Genomic DNA, 15,458 nt, shown 5'->3' with positions numbered 1-15,458 from the left:
TACAGACCTGTTATTTTAACTTCTGTCCCAGGGAAATAATAGTCATGGTTAAAGGAGCATGGCTTGATCATTTAGACAAGACTGCACTAATAATTTAGACATAGCATGGCTTTGTTAAGGGGAAGTCATGTCTGCCTAATTTGATTGGATGAGGATGAGGTCACAAAGGAACGGGTGTAAAAAAATAATTTAGCATTAGTAGAGGCATATGATGCAAGAAAGCGAGCTTATGCAGCATCAGCCAAAAAAAAAAAAAAAAAACGCTCCCATTTCACCACTTTCTATTTTGATATCATATACTTGGATTTCAGGAAAGCTTTTGACACTGTTGCACATGGAAGACTACTGAACAAATTGGAGTACACCCTATCCAAAAATTTCATTACTTCATACAGTATGGTATTAAGGGCATGTTGCTACAATAGATAAAAGTATAGTTGAGTGGGAGAAGACAGAGAGTGGTAATCAATGGACACTGTTCTTCTTGGACTAATGTTATTAGTGGAGTCCACCACTGTTCTGTGCTGGGCCTATTGTTGTTTTGTATATCTTTCAATGATATTGATGAGGGTATATCAAGCTTAATGTCCTAGTTTCCAGATGATGTAAAGGTTGGTAGGGTTGTTAATGACAGTAATGACAGTATATTACTACAACAGGATCTAGAAAAGTTGGGCAAATTGGCTGAGAAGTGGCAACTGAACGTTAACATTGAGAAATACAAAGTACAGTCTGTCCTCGTATAGCACGATAGTTGTGTTCCTAGAAACCCTCGTGCAATGCAAAATCGTGCAATATAAACAACAGGCCGTATGGGAAAAGTGGGGTTAGGTGCCGACCACCCAAGATTGAACACACATTTGGAACCAAAACATTACCAAACACAATAAATAATCGGGGAATTTTAATCGTTATAAAATACTTACGTATTTTATAACGATTAAAATACGTAATAAAAAATATAATATATTTTTTTATTATAATATAATAAAAAATAAATATTTATTATTATTTATTATATTATTATATTATATTATTTATTATATTATAATAAAGTATTTTTAGTATTTTTAATACTAAAAAGTATTTTTTACGAATAAAACACGTATTTTATTCGTAAAAATTTATTATATTAAATAAAATAGTCGTAATAAAATACTTACGTATTTTATAATACTTACATATTTTATTACGACTGTTACGTAATAAAATATTGCTAATGCTTTTGCTTCTATCGTAAGCAAACTTGTTTTTTTGTTTGATTTTCTATCCAAACAGATGAGAGCCGTTCCATCTCTTCCAATTCTTTGTGTCTTAATCTAATGGATTTTAATTACACTTTGAGTTGTTCCCGCTATGAAAGTTGTTTTTATTTTCTCCGCACTCTTTGTAATTCTCGGCATTACCTCATTTAGGTCTGTAGCACGTGCAATATCACATGGTCTTTCATTTCGCTCAAAGCGTTTCACAATTTCATATTTTTTTTCTCTATCGACAGAGGCGGACTGGCCATAAGCCTTACCTGGGAAATCCCGGTGGGCCGGAGGCCGGTGTGATTTTGGCCATAAACCGTAGTATGAGGCCACTATAAATTTTCCCGGGTAAGAATTTTTGGCCCAGTCCGCCTCTGTTTATCAATATTGCTTTTTTTTTTCTCTCTCTGAATCTGCAGTGTCTTCGCCAGGACGCTTCCTTTTCACACCTTTTAAGTATTTCACAAATTTTTAGGGAATAAAGCGCAATTACAAAACGAGGAGGCATGCTTAATACACATAAACAAAGCTGCGCGCGTGTAGCAACTAAATAAACAACACCGTAAAGCCGAGATACACTATTAACACCCCAAATTTTACTAAAGCACATTTCTGGGGGTTACTACCATAAAACAATAAAAACAATTTCCAGTTTCGTTTCTGCTAGTGGAATCTGTTATAAACTTATAATTCGTGTTATATAAGATAACGTTCCCCTATTTATAAATCGTGTATGATCGAATTCGTGTAATGTAAACACGTGTTATACGAGGACCGACTGTACTGCATGTGGTAGCAGTAACCCTAGAGAAATGTAACAACTGTGTGGTACTACACTCAGGGTAGTGGAGAATGAGAAAGATCTACGGGTAATTACACAGATGTGAAGTTTTCTGAGCAGTGCAGACAGGCTGCCAGAGCAAGTCATGGGGGTCTTGTCGGTGATATGCAGGAATTTTGCTAGCAGCGATAAGGAGATGGTAATCCTTTTGTATAAGGCAATGGTCAGGCCATACCTTGAGTACTGTGTTCAGGTCTGGAGGCCTCATTTTAGGATGGATGTAGAGTTGTTAGAATGAGTACAGAGAAGGGCAACCAGACTGGTGAGAGGAACAGTGGGGTGCTCTTACCAAGAAAGGCTTAATTTCTGCATATTGTAGCATCTGGAGACTAGGCACCTGCGAGATAATCTGATTGAGGTGTATAAGGCCTGGAATGGGTTGAGCACGCTGAATTCTGATGGGATTATTCCTCTTGCTTAGATTTCGAACGTGATGAGCCATAAACTGAAATTGAGGAAAGACAGTTGTAGAATAGATGTGCGGAAATTTGCCTTAACAGAAAGTTGTAGAATAGATGTGCAGAAACTGTAAAAATGATACATAAATAAAATATTACAGGAAAAAAAAACAATAACCCATGTTTAGTCTCCAGAGCTAAATTCTGGTCAACCCTTCCCCATCTGTTCCACCATGCAGTATGACCAATGAATTTTGAGGTTATGTTGAACATCAAGGCAAGATACAATCTTCCTTACATTTCGAGGGTATAGCTCTAAAACGGCATTTGCAGGCCGGCCGCTAGTTAGTACACTAGACTGAACCTATTGGTAACTCTTTAGGAGGCTTCCGAAACATCTAGTGTATAATCTTGCTACCGCTACTCTACTCTGCCAGACAGTGACTGGAGGGGTCTGAGTAGTGTGTATGCGAGGGGCATTGTTTGTCATGCTATGTCAAGGATCTGGGTATATTCTTACCACGTGTACACCATATCCAAAAATTTCATTACTTCATACAGCATGTCCCTACCACTTTTTCTTGCTATTGAATACATCAAGAATTGTCAAACTAATAGAGTAAGCTTATCTGCAAAAATATCTAAACCTCCCAAACACTTCCTAGTTCAAACACTTCCTATGTACTTTTTCTGACAGAATCTCAGTTATCGGTTGATTCAACCGCTGCTCATCTTAGTTGCCCAGACTATTCGCTGTATGATTCCTTTCACCTCAAAGCTGGTACTTTTGCATGTGTCCGTTCCAATATTCCCTGTCAGAGGCTTGGTATTTTAGAATCTCCTCTCTTCGATCTTCTCTGGCTTAAAATCTTTCTACCTCATTCTGTCAAATTCATCTGTTATTTCTACCGTTCTCTCAACTCCACTAATCACTTGGATGCTCTTTGACTTCCTATCTTTGCAACTTGACTTTCTGCAGTCCAACTTTCTTAACAGTGAGGTCATTTTCCTTGATGATTTTAATGTTCACCACTCCAGCTGGCTTCTGTTTTCTAGTCACACCGACCCAGCTGGTCGAGATGTTGGGGCTTTTGCAATTACTAATGACCTTGCACAGATTGTTCATTTACTTACAAAAATACCGGACAATCCTAACCATACAGCCAACACGCTTGATCTTTTTCTCACAAACAACCCTTCTAAGTACACGGTTGAAGTGAGTGGTCCTTTAGGCACCTCAGATCACAACTTGGTGATTGTCTCTTCCCCAATGGAGCCTTTATCTCATGGCTATTTCCAATCTCGTGTTGTTTGGCATTACAAGAATGCAAAATGGGATGATCTGCAAGATTTCTTTTCTTTTTTTCCTTGGTCGGATTACTGTTTCAAAACTTCTGATATCAATGTTTGCTCAGATCGTGTCAGTGAAATTATTCTTGTAGGAATGGAATCCTTTATTCTACACTCTACTTTAAAATCTTGTTCTTTATCTAAACCTTGGTTTTCCCATAAATTTGCTAAGGCTGTTCAAGTGAAGAACATTGCATATCATAATTGGCTTGTTTCCAATTCTCCAGTTTCATTTTTTGCCTACACCAAAGCTCGCAACAGTTGTAAAGCAGTTATTAATCAGTCCAAACTAGAGTTTGAATAGGCTAAGAGTAGAAAACTTTCTTCTTGCCCTAATGGTAGCTGAGCATTCTGTTCCCTTGCCAAAGCTATTGACCGCAACTTTTGCCCATCTCTGCTCCCACCATCTGTCAAAACCAGATGGTTCTGTTGTCACTTCAGCCAAGGATAAAGCTGACCTGCTAGCATCCTATTTTTCTTCCAACTCGTGTTTTAATGATCTTGGTAAAACACCTCCCACCATTTCTAACACACTCCATTCAGTGCCTCCTGTGGTCTTCCGTCAAAAGGATGTCAGAAGGATTTTGACAAATCTTGATATTAAGAAAGCTCCAGGTCCTGATGGTATTTCTCCACTTGTTCTCAAAACCTGTGCTCCTGGACTTACTCCTGTTCTTTGCCGCATTTTTTTCACTTTCTTATTCCAAAAGTATTTTTCCTTCTTCTTGGAAATTTGCTCACATCCAGCCAGTTCCTAAAAAAGGGTGACAAATCCCTTCCATCCAATTATCGTCCCATTGCAATTACTTCTACTCTTTCTAAAGTAATGGTGAAATCAATTAACCGCCAACTCTTAAAATACCTAGAAAACTTCCGTTTGATTGACAATCGCCAGTATGGATTCTGTCATTGTCGATACACTCTTGATATTCTAGAGTTAACCATTTATGGACAAATTCATTGAAAAAATTCTGTGAAACAAGCAGTTGCTCTTGACATCTCAAAGGCTTTTGATCGTGTTTGGCATAAAGGTCTTCTAAACAAGCTTCCATTTTATGGTTTGCCAACTGTTTTTTGTAATTGATTATCCAGTTTCTCTCTGATCGCTTACTGAGGGTGATGATAGATGGCTCTTTGTCTTCTAACTTCTCCACTAATGCTGGTTTCCCCCAAGGTTCGGTTCTTTCCCCCCATTCTTTTCCTCTTGTATATTAATGATCTTGTTCCATTGACTGGAAATCCTATCTATAGTTTTGCTGATGACAGAACATTGCTTTTCACTTTCCATTTTGAGAAACCTTGTACTGCTCAGTCAGTTTCAACTTCTCAAATATCTGCTATCAATTCCTTAAATGTCGATCTCCAGGTAATTCTCCAGTGGCGCAAAGACAACTTAGTTGATTTCAATCTTTCTAAAACTCTGTCTTGTCTTATATCTCACAAAAAGGATTCTTCTGCTCCTATGCTTGTCTTTGGTGACACTCTGATTTCTAGGCAAGATGATATATCTCTTTTGGTAATTACCCTGACTTCTAATCTCTCTTGGCACAAGCACATTACAAATATTGCTTCCTCTGCATCTAAAAAACTTGGTTTTCTCTTTCGCTCTTGGCGTTACTTTTCTTCCAAACATCTGCTCACTCTGTATAAATTGCAAATCCGCCCTACCATGGAATATTGTTACCACATCTGGGGTGGTGCCCCCAAAACCTCTCTCAGGCTTCTTGATTCCATTCAGAAGAGGGCAGTTAGGTTAATTAATGACTCATCTCTAACAGAGTCTCTCCACTTGCTCCTAGACGTACTGTTTCTGCTGCTTGCGTTTTCTACAGATACTTCCATGGGCACTGTTCTTCTGAATTGGCTTCTATTATTCCCGCTCTCTCTTTCAAAACATTCCGAACACGTGCCACCACCAGCCAACATCCATTTACTGTCCAACTTCAAACTCACAGAACCAACTTTTCATCTTCTTCGTTTATTCATTCAACTGCTGTTTTTTTGGAACAACCTTCCTTCGTACTTATTTCCTGAAAATTACAGTCTACAGAAGTTCAAGTCTAATATCAACAAATATCTTCTTTCGTCTTTTGTCAACCTCCAACTGAAGCATGGTACCATGTACTATAGGTTCTAATACCTCTAGTGTTTGGCGTTTTCATAAAAAAAAATAAAAAAAAAGAAAATTTTAAATAAAAAATTTTTTAATTTTTTACATAATTTTTTTCATAATTTAGAACTTTTCCAGAACTGTATTAATTTTTAATCAGTTTCAATCTGATGAAACTTCTTTCTGCTCAAGCACTCGTAACAGGGATTGTTAGAAAATTTTTTATAATATTAATAAATTATTATACGCTACATCTAAATTATTTGCCAACATAAATGCAATTATATCATCTAATTTTATTTTTTCCATTTCAGAATAATCTAAAGTAAATGACTTAAGATTTAAATTTGGCGAGAACATCATCGACATTTGTTATTACGTCACATCTGTGAAAATCAGTAAGCAGTGATAGACAATTTATTTCATTATTCGAAACATGTCTTTTAGTAGAAAAATTTTTGGGATTTAAAATCTCAAACATTCTTTTTGATGACCTGAAAATTTTAAATCTGTCGGTATTAATGTTTCCAGAATGACATGTTTCAATTTTAAAATTTTCAGTGGGATCCCTTATTGAACAAAAACAGTTTTTTGTTCTTACTCTAAATTGCTGAAACTCAGGAGTTATATTGCATAATGCTGCAATTTGTTTTGATTCCTCTAAATTATTTGTGAATTTTTCGTCCCATCTAAGATTGCTCATTGATTTTCGGCAGGAAGATATAAGAGCGTCAGCAATGTATAAATTTATTGATGGAGACTGAAAATTTTGATAAAGCATTAGTTGTGTTTATAATTAATATCCACATTGATAATAATATGTAAAATTCAAATGTATCCATGTGTGATAGTATTCTGCACCCCAAAACCATTGCTTTTTCTGGTAAGTCAATTTCTCTATTTACACAACGTGTAACTGTAAATTGCCCGTAAGTTTTCTTTTGCTACGATAAAGCTAGATATCCTGCTAGACCACTGTGTTTCTGAAAGTCGTTTCAGTGTTAAAAAGTAAGACATACTATTGCAAAGCTCTTGTTCCTACTTCAGTATTTTCAAACGAGGCAGGGTGCTGTTTATAAAAGTATAAATGGCCTCGACTGTGGCAAAAAAATTTTTGGCTTTGATGCAACTTTGCACGGATTCAGTAACAATTAAATTTAAGTTATGCCTACAACAATGAATATACACAGCCGTCGGTACTATGTTTTTTATCCTATTTTGAAGACTGATTCCGTTGCCTGGAAGGATATGATGGAGCAAAATCTTAGCCTCTACAGTCTTAAATCTAAGCCTAAATCATTTAATGATTTCTGTACTAAATTGTAAAAATTCTCAATGTGCGAACTGGGAAGAGTCAAATTTTATTAATTGCTCTGTAACTGAATCTGTAGGACCAATATATCTTATGAAAGAGAAAATTGGTCCAATCTAGATATATCTAATGCGGAGTCTACAGTTGAACTGTAATATTTTGCGTTTTTAATTTCAGCAATAATCAACGTTAAAATTTTTCTTGTCCTAACAATTAAATGAAATCGTTTTGGATTTTGGTGGCTTACATGCTGTATTTCTTTGATTCTAAGATGCACTTTTTCCCCCTATAAATGGGGTGTATCTTAGAATCGATGGCGTCTTACAATCGCAGTTTTTTTTTTTTGAATTTTTCCGCACTTTGCACAGCGCCACACGTTTCGTTTTTACATGGAAACCCCGTCTCCAAGTTTGACCGTTATCGCATTCTCCAATTCCAATGGAGAAAAAAGTGGCGTGAGTGATTTCACAGGCTTTCGAAATGCGAGGCCACCGTTATTTCATTATAGTGGAGCTCACTCAGCGAAAACTAGGAAGTTTTGTTTGTATCTTCGAAAGTACAATACAAACGAAAGTAAGTGGAGTTACTGTATTTCGTTCATTTTGATCCCTTATTGCACTACAAAGCCGCATTGAAACGAAAAGTTGTGCATGCAAAAGAACATGGAAATAGAGCTGCGGGTTGACATTTTGACATTAGTGAAGTAAATGTTTATCATTGGAGAAATGATTGCAATTCCATATTTTCATTCAAAGCAACAACCAAGTGCTTTACAGGGCCTAAGAAAGGAAGATTTCCACAAGTCGTTGAAGCTGTGATATGTTTTGTAATGGAGACATGCACAAAAGGATTATCCATGCAATTGAAAGCTGGAGAAATTGCCAAGTCCCTTGGAATAGAGAAATTAATTTTTAAAGGCAGTCGTGGCTGGTGCGACAGATTCATGCGTCGTAGTGGATTTTTGTTATAGGATTATTATAGGTGCCAAACATCAATCTGTCAAAAAATTCCTTCAGACTTTCAACAGAAGCTGATTAACTTTCAGCAATAGGTGATGAAATTAAGGAAAAAAAGAAACTGAGTTTAGTCAAATTGGAAATCCTGATGAAACCCCGGTCTTCTTTGATATGCCTCACAATTACACCGTCAATGGCAAAGGTGCTAAAGAAATCAAGATTATAAGCATTGGCTATGAAAAGCAGCATATATGCTATGCATCACCTCTGATGGTCGAAAGTTGCCACCATATTTAATTTTAAATCGAAAAACCATACCAAAGAATGAAATTTTCCCCAAAGATGTTATTGTGCGTGCACAAAAAAATTGATGGATGTCAGCAGAGCTTATGGAAGACTGGCTAAATGTTGTGTGGAATAGACGTCTTAGAAGTCTTCGTAACCCACCCAGCATGCTAGTACTTGATGCATTTCATGGACATTTGTCCGAATGGGTCAAAAATAAAATCATGCAAAAATGTGGTGACTTGGTTGTGATTCCTGGTGGCATGACTAGCCAATGCAGCCACCACTTGATGTTTCAGTCAACAAACCATTTAAAGATTACTTGAGAAAGGAATACGATTTCTGGCTGTTGACCGACAACCTTCCGTGACACCTTCCGGAAAAATTAAGAAAGTGCTGGCATCAAAATTGGCAGAATGGGTATCAACAGCTTGGAAGCTGATCCCAGAAAGAATAGTCAGCACCCATTTAAAAAATGTTGCATCACCAAAGCTCTTGATGGCTCAGAAGATGATATATTGAAGATGATATATCAGAAGATGGATAATGAAGATAATGACGGTTCAGAAGAATCTGACCCCTGAATGTGAAGTAGACTCTGATATTGATTCAGATGCAGATATCGATGGCTCAGAAGATTCAGAAGGAAGTGACGAATAACATACCTACTGATAAATACTGGTATTATTGTTGTTAGTAAATTGAATTCAATTTTAATAAAAATATTTGTTAGATTTATTTATTATTTATTTTTTTCTTAGAATCAAAGCTTTTTTCCTGAAATTAAGGTGCGTCTTACAATCAATGGCATCTTAGAATCGAAGAAATACGGTATGTTTCATTGCATTTACACTGTTACAAATGATTTGCAAGATCTGTATCATAATAGTTTTAGAAATTTTAGAAATAGAAATTTTACTAGTTCTAAGAAATGTCCTTCATTTTCCCTACTTGTAGATTTTCCTCCATGTTCATAATTTCTCCTTAACGGCAAACATTGACTTGTAAAAAAAAGCACACAATTTAAAAGAGAGCATACTATATACGCCTATCAGTTGCAATTTGATTTCTTTTTTCCCATTGTACTAAATTTATTACAGAACTTTGGGTTTTTCGGTCTTAATTTGACCATACACATTTTTTAAATGCTTTTTTTGTGAATCTCTGATTTCTCACGTTGTTTTTGTTTATCTGTCATTTTTTTAAAATTTGTAAATCCACTGTTATTTATGTCTGACCATGTTTTATTGTAGTGTTTATTATTTATATCGTTCAAAAATTTAAATGTTTTACAATTGTGATGATAAGATTTCGCGATGATATTTTGCAAGAATAAAAGCAGAACATTATGCCAGAAAGCAGGTAGTAATATTATGCAAAAATAAAATGCAAGATTTTGTTCAGTCTTTTAAGTAGTGTAAGTAAGCAAGTTTCGATCAAATCGTTCAAAAATTTAAACAGTTTTTTACTCTAGTGCTGCCATAGATGTTTTCGCATAAAATAAAACATTTTTCTGGCATTCAGGGTACACTCTGCTTTTCATAATGTTATCATTGTAAAAATAATGTCTTCTTGAAAAGTTATCAAATTTAAAATACTGATCTTTGATTCCTGGCTGGTAGGGTCCATAATCCAAAACGTTCTTTATTAAATTTGGGATGAAATTACATAGATACCAAAAATGTTTCAATTATTTTCCTAACTGATTTTTCATTATGATATTTTTTGTAAAATTTTGGTCCAGGAGCACCGAATAATATTGGGAAGCCCCTGGTTCAAAAACCTTAATCCTGCTGTGAGTCTACCACTTAAAATAATTATTAAATTATATACGTACCTTTGTAGTACAATGAGTCCTTGTATAGCATGATAGTTGTGTTCCTAGAAAGCCTCGTGCAATATAAATAACCCCAATAGGAAAAATAGGTGCCGACCACCCAAGATTGAACACACATTTGTAACCAAATCATTACCAAACACAATAAATAATTGTAATAAAATACGTAAGTATTTTATTACGACTATTACGTAATAAAATATTGCTATTTTATGACAGCGGTTCCATATCTTTCAATTCTTTGTGTCTTGATCTAATGGATTTTATTACACATTGAGTTGTTCCTGCTATGAAAGTTGTTTTTATTTTCTCTGTATTCTTTCTAATTTTGGGTGTTTCCTCCTTTAGGCCTGTAGCACGTGCAATATCGCATGTTCTTTCATTTTGCTCAAAGTGTTTCACAATTTCATATTTTTTCTCTAACAGAGGCAGACTGGCCATTAGCCTTACCGGAGAAACCCCGGTGGGCGGGAGGCCAGAAGTGTGATTTTGGCCATAAACGCTAGTATGAGGCCGCTACAAATTTTCCCAGGTAAGAATTTTTGAACCATCTGCCTCTGTCTATCAATATTGCTTTTTATTTTCTCTCTGAATCTGTAGTGTCTTCACCAGGGCTCTTCCTCTTCATACCTTTTAAGTATTTTACTGATTTTTAGGGAATAAAGCACAATTACAAAATGAGGAGGCACGCTTGATACACATAAACAAAGCTGCGCAACTGAATAAACAACACCGTAAAGGCAGAGACAGATTAACACCTCACTAGCTCACATTTCTGGAGATCACTACCATAAAACAATAAAAACAATTTTCAGTTGCGTTTCAGCTAGTGGAATCTGTTATAAACTGGTAGTACACTCGATCTAATTGCATTTGCAATAATACCGATAGCTGGAATTGTGTGGGTTTTTATGTTATTATGGTGAAATGTGTTTCCCCTTCACTGATATAAAAAACATAAATACATTTTCAGAATCTTCTCTTCGTTGCTATCGTGCTGCGTTCAGTTGGAGTGATTCCGTGTTCGACTGCCATTTCTTGTAAACGCAAAGACGAATCGTGCATAAGCTAATTCAGTTCGTGTTATACACAATATCGTTCCCCTATTTATAAATCGTATATGATCGAATTCGTGTAGTGTAAACACATGTTATATGAGGACTGACTGTATATCCTTTTCATTATTGTGACACTATACAAGATGTTAAAAAACAAAACAAAACACACAACTTGAGAATGTTTGTCAGCTGGCTACTTGCACTGGCTGCAGTTGCCAGATGCCTTAGGATCATTGTACATACATTGTGTCATACAGCCAGTGGCATAACTAAAATCCATAATTGGCTGAATTTTTTTTTTTTTACTTCCCACTCATGTATATTGATTTATTATATATAGTACAGGTAGTTCTCGACTTTACGAGTTAATTCGTTCCTAGCACGTGCACTTGTAAAGCGGGAATTTATTTCATATAGACATAAGGTTAAAAATAGGGGTTACGTTCTCAACTATGAAATTAGTTAGCTAATTAGTTTGTTTAAACAATAATTGATTTATCTAAAGAAATGAAAACATAGCCTGTAAAATCAAGCAAATTATAATAATAGAGAAATTAATTACGACTTACAAATGTTAAAGAATGTTTATTCTTCATCATCATCATCGTCGACTAAATGCACACTCGTTGATCACTCATTATTGGCTCAGCACTCGTTGGCTTGTTGCACAAGGAGTCATCTTCAGAAATATTTCAAGAGGCATTTTTTTCCAAGATAATCTCTTTTAATTATAAATTTCACAATTTTTTTTTTTTTTTTTTTTTTTTTTTTTTTATGAAAACCCCAAACACGAAAGGTATCAAAACCTATAGTACTTAGTACCGTGCATGGGTTGAAGGAGAAATATGGGGGGAAGGGGATACCGGAAACTTTGCTCTAGAGACTAAACATGGGTTTCACCACTTCAAGCCTCCAATAAACAAAGTGGTGGTATTTCACTGGTCGATGAAAGTCATCTACCACCTTCTAAAATTGCATGCATAAGCATTTTTTAACGGCACACAAATTGCAACTAACACGATTCGCATGGAGTAACAAGTTTATGAAGCTTAAAAAAAAAAAGAAATGAAGAGAAGATTCTGAAAAATTATTTATGTTTTTTATACGATTGAAGATTTCAGTAAAGGGGAAATGCGTTTCATGCTAATAACGTAAAAAACCACACAATTCCAGCTATCAGTATTTTTGCAAATTCAAGAAGATCGAGTTTACTACTCATTTATAATTGCTTGCAGTAACATAAAATGCCCAATAAACCAGAAAGTGCAAATTGTTTTTATTGTTTTATGGTCGTGACCTCCAGAAATGTGCTTTAGAAAAATGTCACAAAGGCGTTTAACATTTGATTCTTATAACAGAACATAAGATAACGACGAAAGTGTAGTGCATTTTAATGATTTGAATTTTGGTAACTAATATAATTTACAAACCATGCTCCACGACCTTTTATATGGCCTTAAGGTCACGCTCGTGACCTTAAAAATGACATTTTAGAGAGATAAATAGCTCAGTTATACAGCGAAAGTTTCAACATCCAAGATCTTGAAACGAATTACCAAAAAAACATGTTATTGAGCTCACATTACGATATTTTAACGATACGATTGTGTCTCTGGAATGGATTAATATCGTAAAGTTGGGTACATTGTATTGTATAGCTACACACGTAGTTTGAAATGCAGTATTTATGAATGTTTAACATTAAATTTTAGCAATTAATGTTCATATTTTCTATTTTGTTGATACTTGATACTTGGGAAAAAAAACTCGTGAACCCGAGAACTCGTAAAGCGAGAACTGCCTGCATTTGCCATTTGAAGGGCATTCTTCAAGGAACTTTGCAACAAATTTTCCCACCACAAACGAAAATAGAACAGATACATATAAAATGTGTTATTCATGGCTAGCAACAAAGTCAGGGTCCTGTTAGCTGTACAGAAACAAAGCAGTAGACAAGGATAGAATGTTGTTGTGAAAATGGCAAATGAACCTCAAAACCATAAATTTAATGAAACTGCATGCTTTGGAGTGACTGAAATAGATGCTTTACGCTGCCTGGTCATTTAACGCTTCTCTGAACACCACAGGATAAACGCTAATTAGAGGAAGGGGTGCGTCCCAATGCAATGGTCAGTTTCAGAACATCATCAATATATGCGAAGATCAAAGGGTCTGCAATATAGATGTGCCCCCGGTTAGCACAGTAATATCTCATTCATGGTCTTTTTTTTTCATTTCAGACAAAATGAGCAGCACACAGACCTCTACCACTTGTAAAAATTATAATCCTTTCCAAAAGAACATAGAAAAACATCAGAAATATGATACTCAGGAGAAATCGTGTAGGAAGCGAGCTTATTGCTAGAGGCTAGTTGGGATGGGCATCACTATTGTAGCGTAGTGGTGCAAGTGTGTTAATGATTGTTAAAGACAATGTATGCCACGTAATTTAATTGTAAAAACAATGAATTGCAGATATAAAAGTTACTATTTTTAAAAACATTGAATAAGTGCTTAAGTAAGTTGTACAAAGTATATCACAGTATTACTTTTCTAAAAAAAGCACCACAATACAAGATTTCGGCATCAGGGGGTACAATATACCTGCTGACCCTACCCTGGCTATGCCACTGGACTGATATAAAAATCTGCTGCTTTAAGAGAGGATATTGGCATTTAAAGCAGGTTTCAGTGTATACCAAAATAATTTTGCAGAGTATGACCCAGTTGCTAAAAATTCCAAATGTCTATAACAGGTAATAGAAGTGTGGCTGTTAAATAATGAGACTGTTATAATAAAATAAATATAAAGAAATATTTTGTATCTTACAAGTTTATCCCCCTTCAAAATATTGTCTTGGGCTAGCACACACTGTTCCATACATTTCTTCTGAGCTTCCAGGAACATTTCTGGAAGTAATTTTCTGTAAGCACTTTTTAACACTTTTATTGTTTTTCCTGAATGTCTTTCTTAGGCATGAACTTCTGATATTCCGCCTTAGCTTGCCTTTTCATAACTTTATTGCAGACATGGTTGTACTTAACGTAGCTTTCCATGTCGCCTGTTAATTTATAATCATCCCTTGTTATTTTTCTTTTCTGCTCATAGTCTCATCATATCATTTGACATTCATTTAGGTCTAAATGGACATCAGTTGAACATGATGATGACCTATACTTCTGAATGCCAGGTTTTGTTTGTAATTGTGATTTTCTCTTTTTTTGTTTTTTTATTTATAGAATGAGTTATTATATATCAATGTTGTTTTATTATAATGTTACAATTCACATTTTGATGATTGATTTAATTAATGCCTTTTGTCATATAGGTGATATTTCATTTGTTAATGCAAAATGTTAGAAGGTTTGGCTGCATGGGTTCTTAATACTTACATAGGAAGTTATTTGGAAAATGTGAACACTGATCAACTTTCTATTGGACTTCTCCAAGGTATATGGTATTCATATAATATATTTTGAATTATTGAGAGTAGTCAAACTATTTCTCAGTGGTAAATTATGCAGTTGCTTCACTTTTACTGTTAAAAATGTAATAAATATATATGTAATTTAAATCTTTAATTATCATACATAAACTTAATTTAATCTTTTTGACAGGAATATGAGAATTATTTTGACCCCCATTTGTTTCTGCACCTTTCAAGAAAAAATTTACCCCATTTTTGCCATTAAAAATTCAAAAAATCTGTATTGAGGAGGACTAAAATGATCTTTGTGCTAAGAATTTTTGCACGCCTGCTAGCAAATTAAGTTGTAAATCACCAAAGGCTAGGATATATGAAAGGTCAGTCACTTCCAGTTTTATGTTAGGTCCCAATCTTTCCTTTTCACTGTTTGAGTGTTGGTATATTATACTGCCATCTTATTGGTATATTATATTATACTGCCATTATTATTATAAAAAAACCAAAACAAATTAATCTTTTGTTAATATTATTATTATTATTCCACCCTGTGATGAGTACTGCTACCAAGTGCATGGAGTGATTTCTTGTGTCCAGTTACTATTATTACTGTTGGTCAAGGGCCTCTATAAC

The 15,458-nt window shown here is 35.0% G+C and overlaps 1 protein-coding gene across 6 annotated transcripts in view; it reads left to right on the top strand.

The window, feature by feature from the left end:
• The window catches only part of LOC150079291 (intermembrane lipid transfer protein VPS13D-like), a 1,618,665-nt gene that overhangs the window by 13,284 nt on the left and 1,589,923 nt on the right, over positions 1–15,458 (top strand). For 5 of the 6 annotated variants that reach the window (XM_090383928.1, XM_090383929.1, XM_090383926.1 and 2 more), the window contains exons 2-3: positions 9,267–9,336; positions 14,730–14,851. In XM_090383928.1, the coding sequence (XP_090240054.1) occupies positions 14,755–14,851 (97 nt within the window). In that variant the 5' untranslated portion in view covers positions 9,267–9,336; positions 14,730–14,754. The remainder of the gene's footprint in view (positions 1–9,266; positions 9,337–14,729; positions 14,852–15,458) is intronic. The other variant, XM_090383927.1, reaches the window with a different exon arrangement.

This window comes from Mastigoproctus giganteus, chromosome 10 (assembly GCF_048544385.1).
Source record: "Mastigoproctus giganteus isolate SK-2022 chromosome 10, ASM4854438v1, whole genome shotgun sequence".
Classification (NCBI taxonomy): domain Eukaryota; kingdom Metazoa; phylum Arthropoda; class Arachnida; order Uropygi; family Thelyphonidae; genus Mastigoproctus; species Mastigoproctus giganteus.
This window is presented reverse-complemented; position numbering and strand designations above follow the sequence as displayed.